At 33.4% G+C, this 10429-nt stretch overlaps 1 protein-coding gene across 1 annotated transcript in view; it reads left to right on the forward strand.

The window, feature by feature from the left end:
• The window catches only part of LOC111697120 (mucin-5AC), a gene marked incomplete at its 5' end in the record, with an annotated part of 32375 nt that extends 23059 nt beyond the window's left edge, over positions 1-9316 (forward strand). Inside the window, 10 exon segments of the mRNA XM_023467008.1 lie at positions 139-276; positions 774-854; positions 1368-1702; positions 1793-1928; positions 2063-2122; positions 2333-2430; positions 2923-3051; positions 3346-3447; positions 4085-4218; positions 8462-9316. Coding sequence (XP_023322776.1) covers positions 139-276; positions 774-854; positions 1368-1702; positions 1793-1928; positions 2063-2122; positions 2333-2430; positions 2923-3051; positions 3346-3447; positions 4085-4218; positions 8462-8701 — 1453 coding nt within the window.
• Between the last annotated feature and the right edge of the window lie 1113 nt (positions 9317-10429).

Below are 10429 nucleotides of genomic sequence, written 5' to 3' on the forward strand. Positions count from 1 at the left end.
AAGGAGATAGTTTTTTTGAAATGGAACTTTTTTCAATTCTTTCAATCTATCTATCTATCTATCTATCTATCTATCTATCTATCTATCTATCTATATATCTATCTATATATCTATCGATCTATCTATCTATCTTTCTAGTGAGGATGGGTCTACACCTGGACCTGTGATCCTGCCCCAGGATAAGGAACCACGAGGACTAATTAACAGCTTCGCGCGTAACCGGGTGCGCGTCTCAACGTTGAGATCTCCAGTGGAGAACCTAGTCGAGGAACCGAGGTAAAAGACAGTCAGACAGACAGACGGACAGATAGAGATATAGACAGAAGACAGACATAAAGTTTCAAAGATGGACAGACGGACAGATAGAGATATAGACAGGCAGACAGACAAACAGTTTGAGAGATTGACAAATTGACATATAGACAGATAGACAGGCAGATATACAGATAGACAAATAGCTAGAAGATGGACAGATATTTAGATACATATAGACAGATAGACAGATAGACAGATAGACAGATAGACAGATAGACAGATAGACAGATAGACAGATAGACAGATAGACAGATAGACAGATAGACAGATAGACAAATTGACAGATAGACAAATTGAAAGATTGAAAGTTAGACAGATAGATAGATAGATATACAGATAGACATACAGACAGACAGACAGATAGATATACAGATAGATAGATATACAGATAGACAGATAGACAGATAGACCTGGAGAAAAATGAATTTAGATAACAACCTATTTTGTATAATATCCAGGAGTGTAGGAGTAGAAGACAAAGAGGAAAACCCTGGAACAAAAAATCGGATTTTTAACACCGACAAACAATTTCCAAATAGGTAGGATTAAATTCTAGCCGATCTGGCAATAAGACGACAAAGGAATCTGCTATAATTATCATTTAAAAGGGACTGTAGCCTAAATTTCATTTTCACCTTCCAATTTCCACCTTAAACTTGTTGTCTGGTCCAGCTAAACATTACCTTCCTTCAGGGACCATGTAGCACTCGAGTTTCCACTCAATTCTTATATAGAAAAATATAAATATTTCCATCATTGTCTGTGCACTTAAAAATACGTCCACAATCCCTTTAAGAAAAGTTCAACATGCTGATATTTGTATCTGTTTTGTTAACAGGACTATGCAAAATGTTTAGTTTAATAACCCAGCAGAGTTTGACAATAGCTCATAAATTTCGGAGATGACTCTTTTCCTATAGTGTTACCGAGTTTATAAACTTGTTGCTAAATAACAGAGAATTCAAGGGGTCATGGCTTTAATGGTTAACTAGTATTTATTTTCATCATTAAGCACAGGACTTTTTTGATTAATTGATTAGTTCCTTTTTCAGGATAAGACCAGCACGCCCTTTCCAACGAAGATTAAATTTTGAAACAACCACAGAATCAGTTGAACCCGAAGAAATAACTTCCCCAACCTTTTTTTCCACCTCTACTCCGCTACCAGGACCCTTCACAACACCAATCACTACAGAAGGCCATTCTGTTGGAATATCACACCAAGTGACCCGAAGACCGTTTATACGATCAACCATAGAACCATTCTTCACTACGCCTTCAGTTATAGACACAACACCTATGCGTATGTCGGATGATGAACGCTTTAAGATAATGTCAGACTTTATGATGGAAAGCATGGATAAAACAAAACAGAAACCATCCTCAGGTAACTTTTTTCTGAATTTTGAGATTTAATTGTGTATGGATGTGGACATCAATCTTAAGCTTATATGGAATTATCAAATTCTGAATCTAGGTCCAGATCCTGTTGATGGCTCTGATGAGAAGTTTAATCTTATTCAAACCGATACAACTACCCTTTGGGAGAGCGATAAGATCGAGGTGACCACCAACTCACCTCCGGCTTCCACCGATCCAACAGTGACCATACGGTAACACATTTACTGCCATAAAATAGATTTGCACTGATCGAATTGAAAGGTTAAGATGAGACTGTACAATAAGGAAACAATTTACAATTTAATGCATTTCAAAGACATGACGCCAAGATGTTGTTACCTTTCAGATTTGATGATATCGAGGACTATGATGAACAAAATGCTATTATAGACAACGTTGACTCAAAGTAAGTAATATCCCTTATCTATTTAACCCCCCCCCCCCCCCCACACATACTTCTTCTAGCGCTTAAAGTGAAGACTCAAAAGCAAAAAAAAAGTTTATTTTTTCAATGCAAGAAACCAAATGTACATTTAATCTAAATGTCATCACAGTTTATCATCGATTAAATGTTTACTGATATTGTCTAATCTTTTTGACAGAACATTTTATTTAGTTACAATCCCTGTGACCTCCGAGGAACATGTGGTCCTAACGCCAAATGTTCAGTAGTGGCATCAAATGCAGTTTGTTCTTGTCCTCCTGGGTTTTCAGGTAGAAAATTAATACTTGATATCAATGCAGCGATGAATTGAATTTTACGAATGTATGTTTTCATTCGGCTATTCCATTAATGAGTTCTCATTTGTGTCTATATTCAATAATGCCTGCTCGATATTTTGTTTATAACGTGAGTTCAGGCTATGCAATGTGCATCTTAATTATCAGTGCATTCTAATCAGATCGTATGCTGCATAGCGCATATGGTACATCATAATCGAATTCAAAAAAGCTGGTCATCATTTAGCAACAAACCATATTAATTAAAGATGCCAGATATTATGGGGAACTTGAAGTCACTAAGCAAGTGAAATAATACAAAAGTTAATCATACATAACTAAATTGAGGCATTTTCTAAAAACTACAACCTTTCTTATAGTCAAAACAAAATCCCTAAGACATAAAAAGACATTTGAAGTTGGCAATTTATCATTTCACATATTTTCTTCGGCAAAGATGTAAAATAAAAATTTTAAAATGTTCAGGAATTCCTCGGAACGGGTTACCAGACCCCCAGCATGGTTGTGTTCGAACTCCACTCAGCTGCGCAGGGAATGAAACATGCCCCGCACAATTTTCATGTGAGCGGGAAGCATGTTTAAAGGGATGCACAGGTACACAATCAATCAATCAATCTTTATTTTCGTCAAACAGTCTTAGTTTCATTTACATAAGTTTCCAATTCTAAATCCAATTCTAAATAATGTTAAATGATAAGTGAACCCACGGAACGTAAGAATTTTTAAACCACGGGGTTCCTGAGATTTGATTGGACATACAAATGATTACTACTTTATATATTTATATAGAAGAAGTAATTTAAGTGCATGCCCTGTATTTCCAATACATAAAGGATATGACTGCGCATGAAAATGCAGTTTGTAATTATGTTGACGACGTGTGTTCAGGGGACACGGAGTGTGCGCTAGGTGAAAGATGCATCGCGTCCAAGGAGAATGTTTTTAATAAAGTCTGTATCAAGATCTGTTTCTATGATGCACACTGCTTAGGAAAACATTAAATAAAAACCAAAATGTCTATTCAATTTTCAAACTCCTTTTATGGTAATTTTAAAGGGAACCTTCATTTAAAGAATTGGATCCCTGAAAATTATTCGTTGTTGTTCAGATAAAAGGGCCCATTGTGAATCAGACATAACTCAGAGTGCCACATTAAATTACGTAGATAGTCCCTTTAATATATAATATTTGATGTAACAATTGAAGATTCATATAATGAACTCAGGAATTACATTTTAAATGCCAATTTGCATCCGCAATATCTTGGTTCGAATCTGACCTTTTTATGGTCTGCCAACCTATATATTTCTAATTATATTGTCGAATCATGCTGATATACATAATATATACGCTAGTTTAGCAGACAAATTCATGACACAGGAGATCTGACCAATTTCGATATATATACAGGGTGTCTCTGTTAACGTAACAAAAATGCCATTTTAACCTTCAAAATGGAATCGAAATTAACTCGGTCCAGCTTTTCGTAAGATTTCAAAAAAAATCAAACATCGTTTTATGTCATTTACTTTTATAAATCCTCAATTTTATTATTTAAAATGTGCAATTTATTTTATTATGTTGTGTAAAAAGTAAAAACAATGGTTTTTATTTGATCGCTTGACAGCTGGTGAATACTGTGAGGAGAACGTCTGTCGTCCTGGCTGTAAATCTGACAGCAACTGTCCCTTCGGACAGATCTGTGGTGCTGGGGAGTGTTTGGCAGGATGCAATTTTAACAATGATTGTCCATTAGAACAGGTCAGTTCACGGCAAGATGCAATTTTAACAATGATTGGTAAAGAATTTTCAACATAATTTTAAGGTAAACTTCATACATCATACAAGGACATATACAGAAGGGAAGGGAGGGGGGTATGCCCTAACCTGCGCAGGGTTCCTCTAAAAAATAATTTTCACTTTTGAAACTGCACCTACCTGTAAAAATACTTGTGAACGCCCTTCAATCTATAAGTATGTCACCATTCGATAGCTTTTGACTAAATTGGTTCCATGGAATGTTTATAAATCATATTTTGAGTTTGCAGAAATATATGTGTTGACTAGATCCATCATAATGTGAACTCAATAAATGGGATTGTACGCGTAATTCAATCTGACACTTGGTCTGGTCAACGAAAAAGATATCCATGATTTTTTTAAATTGATTATTTTTAATTGCGGGTTTTCCATACAAGTGAGTTCCGGATACTTACTACAGAAACAATTGATGAAAATGTGATATTTAAAAACGTTTTATCTAGAAAACTAGAAAAGCGCATTAATGCTCAGACAAATGATTAAAGGGTATCGTTGTGAATTATTGCATGATGTTCTTTACCAGTAGGGTCACTTGAAATTACACCTACACTGTCCCTTTAAACCTATGTGTATTGAAACCACCAATCATGGTCAATCGACCAGGGTTTGGCACCTTAACTCATAAATTGTAAATTCCTCGCCGCTATTATTCCTCCCGTCCTTGAACACCTTCATGATCAAATAATACATGGGTTTATTTGTCCCTTGAACACCTTCATGATCAAACAATACAAGGGTTTATTTGTCCCATGGACACCTTCATGATCAAACAATACAAGGGTTTATTTGTCCCTTGAACACCTTACTGATCAAACAATACAAGGGTTTATTTGTCCCTTGACACCTTCATGATCAAACAATACAAGGGTTTATTTGTCCCTTGAACACCTTCATGATCAAACAATACAAGGGTTTATTTGTCCCTTGAACACCTTACTGATCAAACAATACAAGGGTTTACACCTTCATGATCAAACAATACAAGGGTTTATTTGTCCCTTGAACACCTTCATGATCAAACAATACAAAGGTTTATTTGTTCATTAGGATTAAACTAAAAAGCATGTGTAAGATTAAAATCTTTCATGTTTTAAAGAATAATTCTTGATATTGAAGAGCTGCTGCTGAGAAGAAATTTAACCCGAAAAATTTATTTTCTCACACTTGTGTGTAAAATAAAAGCTAGATGAGCTACGAGGTCACAAGGTTGGACCAGTAATATCTCATAAATTTTACTTTCTTCGTCTGTCCAGTGGTTGAGGTTTGTAACAATAGTACAGAGGGATTAAAAAAGGGTAATATAGCGTTGTTTTACACTGGGTGTATGTTTTAGGTTTATAAATAATACCATTAAAAAATTTTGGTGAAATATATTAGAATTAAATATTCAGATATCAACTGGAAAATTTTTTAATAATATGTTTCTTAAAATTCATTCTTGACTAAAAGAGTTATTAAAATTATCGGTAGAAGAAACCTTTATACGATAGCTTATTAAATATTGCAAAGCTGGCAAAAAGGGATTTTCTATTTATAAAAAATTTGCAATTCAAGATGTGATTCACACCTTGCATGATTTGTAAACAGGTTATACATTTGTTGCTGCAGATTTGCACTAGTAATATGTTGCATATTTTATTTTGTTTTAAATCTCTTTTATTAAAATGTTTTTCTTTTGAAATTAACAGTTTCAAATAAAATTCTAATCAAGTTTAATTTCTTAAATTTGTTTCTATGTAGTTACCAAAACACAATTTTATTTTGTTCACATCAAATTTTTAAATATATTTGACATAAACCCCGTAAAACGTATTAGTGTTAAGGGAAAGAATAATTTATCTATCATAAAAAGAAACTTTTCAGCTTTCAAAAAATATGTAAAGTTTGGAAAAAAAGAAGTTACAAAGATATCGTTTTTTTTTAAAGTAAAGGAACTGAGTTTTTGCCACAAACTCTGATTTTCTAATCTCTATATATCTGCGAGCTTATGTCGGAGACCTTTGATATTTCAAACTATGAATTCTGTTAGAACAAATAATCCAAGTTTGAAATATCTAAGGTTTATACTATTAGGTTGCAGAGATACAGGGATTGGGAAATTTTTGTCTGTTGCAATAACTCAATTCCTTTAGTTTAATTCGCTACTTTTCATGGCAAAATTAAACGATTTGGAAACCGCGCAAAAAGTTGAAGAAATTGTTTCAAGAATCATGATAAATATAATTTAACGCATTTTATTGAGGTTAACGATCAGTAATCGAAAGTTTCATGTGGACATTGTTAATCTTGAACGCTTGCTCTCGTAATCCGATATGGGCACTTGAGATTAATGCCTGATCCCGAGATTCACAACATATAAGTTCTCACGTGCATTCATCTCAAACTTATGAAGATTTACGGATTAATTTACTTCCGGTTCTATATCCTGTTGTTGTTATATTAAGCAGCTATTTTCAAAGAAATTAAGTGCTTGCCACAAACTCTGATTATCTAATCCATGTATCCATATATCCTGATGGTGTAACCCTTTAATATTGTAATCCTTAATTCATAGTTTGTAATATCATAGGTTGCAAAGATATAAGAATTAGGCAAGGTGAGTTCCTGGCAAAGACTCAATTCATTTAATAGTTTCCATATTGGATATCGAGATTAAGTTTTGTAATGTTGGGATTTGTATAAATTTGACACAGTTTTATGTCAATTCCTCGAGGCAGAATTAATTTTGGTCGCGATCAACTTCTATAATTTTCAGGCTTCAGCCTGTACCCCCTTTTATTTTTCCTTACCAGTCCCTTTATCGTGTTAAAAAGATTTTAAGTAGACGGGAAAATACACTGTTGATTGTAAACCAAACAGATAACAATACAATGAGGAAGAGTAGATACTAGAGACGAGGTGTAAAATGTACGCATTGTTGAAATTCCTAAAATTTCAATTGCATGTCGCTTCTTCAAATTGCGTGGAAAGAAACGAGGCATTGTTTTCAAAGGGTCGGATAAAAAAACAATACCTTTATTTTCTTCAGAATTATCACATCGAAACAATTTCAGTTCTGGTAAAAAGGGGGGGGGGGCAAGCCTTAAAAATGCATGACTAGAAAAATGGATCAGTTTTGTTTTGCAACAAGACCTTTTCAAGGCTACCTCTAGGCTTTTTAAGACCAAACCCAGTTTTTCCAAAATGGTTTCGGTAAGTGAGTGCAATTCAACACAATAATATTTGTATCAAAAACAAGACTCATCCAAGCAAGTATTTTGATGTAGCATTACTTAGAAATGTTCTTATTCAGTAATAATAGGCATCATATACCTTTCTTCAAATGCAGTTAATACAAAGGAACTGATTATTCGCCACAAACACGTTTTTTAAAATTTTATAATCATTTTCATTTTTGCAAATAATAATGTTCTGTTAAATCAAATTGTTGAAAACGCCTTATGACTTCACATCATACAGTGGTTTGCCACATCTATCCTTCTATCTATCTATCTATCTATCTATCTATCCTTCTATCTATCTATCTATCTATCTATCTATCTATCTATCTATCTATCTATCTATCTATCTATCTAGAAGGGAAAGGGGAAAGAAGGGGGCCAAATAGTTTCTTGACATAAAGGTCATTCTAAATAGTTTTAGCACTGGAAATATATACAAGGACTGTATAGTCCGAACATTAAGGTTAAAAGTTGCTAATTACGAGCATACATGCAGAATAGACTGAATACAGTAAAACTCATCAAACTGTGGAAAAGAACGTAAAGCCTTATTTCATGTTTTTTTAACTTTTTGAAAATCATTTCTTGAGTCTGATAGTCGTCTTTAAATCAAACAGTATTCTGGGCCATACTCTAGCAGATTAACAACAAGTGACTAATAACAGCAAGCTAAGAACATAGCCTCAAGTTTTAGCCTGTTGTTTTAAGTTTTCAAATGTTTAGTAAAATAATGGAAAACACTTAAACACTTTTTATATTTTTAATGTAATAAATCCACTTAATTTACTTTATCTATGAAAACCACATTAAAACCGTTAGCGAAAATAATTAATTTAAAAACAAACAAACATGGATATCTCATTTTTTCTTGGTCAGAAAAAGTTTCATGAGTACCATTTCTATACTGCACTCAATAAACATTATAAACATTACAACTGTCTTAACAATTTCTTAAAATTTAGGAGTGTAGGAGTGGAATGTGTGTTGACCCATGTGCTGGGTTTAAAGAGTGTGGAACTAACGCCGTGTGTAGTTCCATCCATCATCTACCTGTGTGTACCTGTCCGCCTGGTTTCAAGGAGTTAAACTCTCCCTACGACGCATGCGTGGAAGAAAGCATAGATCTGACCCAGCTGGAGTGTTTGACCGACAGTGATTGTGCCTCCGGTGCTTGTTTTAGAGGCTCTTGTCGGAGTCCTTAGTTACTTCCAGTCTAGTAAACCGCATTGACTGGTACCAGCTAGTGTTTAGTGGACCCAGCACATTTTATGCACAATTTTTGCTGGATTGATGTGTGAGATACTTTTTGGCCACGTTAAAAAAAAAACTTTACAAAAAGTGTTTAAAAAACTATAAATTTCCCAAGTACGGTGATAAAGTCAGCTTGTAAATTGTGCAGTGCACAGATTAACCTAATACAGATGGGACCTATAAAACTGGGGAATAGGAAGACGACTATACGTCACATCTTATGATTTTGTACAGTGTACACTGAACTATTTCACTTGATTTTAAAGCAATTAGTTGCTTAAAGATTGCTTAAATGTCGTCTTTGTATTTGGCAGTTTATGGGATCCCCTGAATCTTACTATTATTACTCGTTTGTTGGCAATGTTGGCAATATTAACATTATACATGTACACTTTAGTGCCATTTTTTTCTGTAATTATTTCTTTAAAATTATTTAATCTTTGTCGCACATGTGAGCTTTGATATGACGTGGAAAACATTAAATAACACTGCGTTACAAAAACATTTTGTCCGTTAAATTGAAAGTATTTTTAAAAACGAATTTTTTTTAAAATTTTAATAAATATGCAGATTTCTCTCAATGGAATTGAGTCTTTGCCACAAATTCTGATCAATCGCTATATCTTTGCAACAAATGTTAAAGACCTAGATATTTTAAACTATGTATTCCTAGATCAAATAATTAAAGTTTAAAATAGAAGAACGGTTTACACCATCAGCTTGAAAAGATAAATTAAAACATTTGAGTTTGTGGCAAAGACCCAATTTCTTCATTGAACTTATAATAAATGTTCACATTTTCTAAGTTCTTTCGGAAAGTTCAAATCATAAATAAAATGTTAATATTTCTTCTGACAGTGAACTGTGAATAGATTTTCTAAGAGTTTGGTTCTAACAAGAAATCATTTTTTTTTCTGAACCAACAAAATGTCTAGTTTTCTGCGTCAAAAAAATCTGTGATGTTTGCTCAATGTTAACTGTTATCATTTCAGTGTTTCTATTTTTTTACTGAGCATAAAAACTAGTCTTACTTTTTATTCAAGTCTTTTAACAAGAATCTATTCTAGTCTAAATTCGCATGCTAGTCCATTTAACCAACATTTAGTCGAAATGAAAAAGATCTTATGAAAAAGAATGTGAATACTTTAACTTAAATTAATTTACACAAGAACCCCTTGATATTTTACAGGCACTGTAAGCTCGATTATAAGCGACCCTCCATCTGCAGTAGAGTACCATGTTAGATTCACAACAGCAGTATCCATTAAATCTTGGACTTTTTACGGATGTCGGATTTTTAACTTTTGAACATTTGATTTAAAAAATATTAATATATACTGTCATAGATATTAAGATATATATAAAAATATTTTTTTAACCGCTTTCAACATAGAATATTCGGTATTTTCGAGGTACGCATGTAACGTCAGCTGAGTTTGACGCCGTATTCTATCGCTTTACGGTTATTCCATCTCTTTTTGAAAGATAAACACACATAGTTCTCTCTCCCCACTGATAAGTCTAAGATTTAAAGGGTAGTGTTATAAATGTAGCATTACCATCTTTGCATGGAGGGTCACTTTAAGTTACACTTACAGTCCCTTTAATATTATTGAATCAAAAGCTAATGATTTTCTCTAATAACAATTTAGACCTCCTTCAAAAAACTCATTTTCAAA

The sequence above is a fragment of the Eurytemora carolleeae genome, unplaced genomic scaffold, assembly GCF_000591075.1.
Source record: "Eurytemora carolleeae unplaced genomic scaffold, Eaff_2.0 scaffold201, whole genome shotgun sequence".
Taxonomy (NCBI): Eukaryota; Metazoa; Arthropoda; class Copepoda; order Calanoida; family Temoridae; genus Eurytemora; species Eurytemora carolleeae.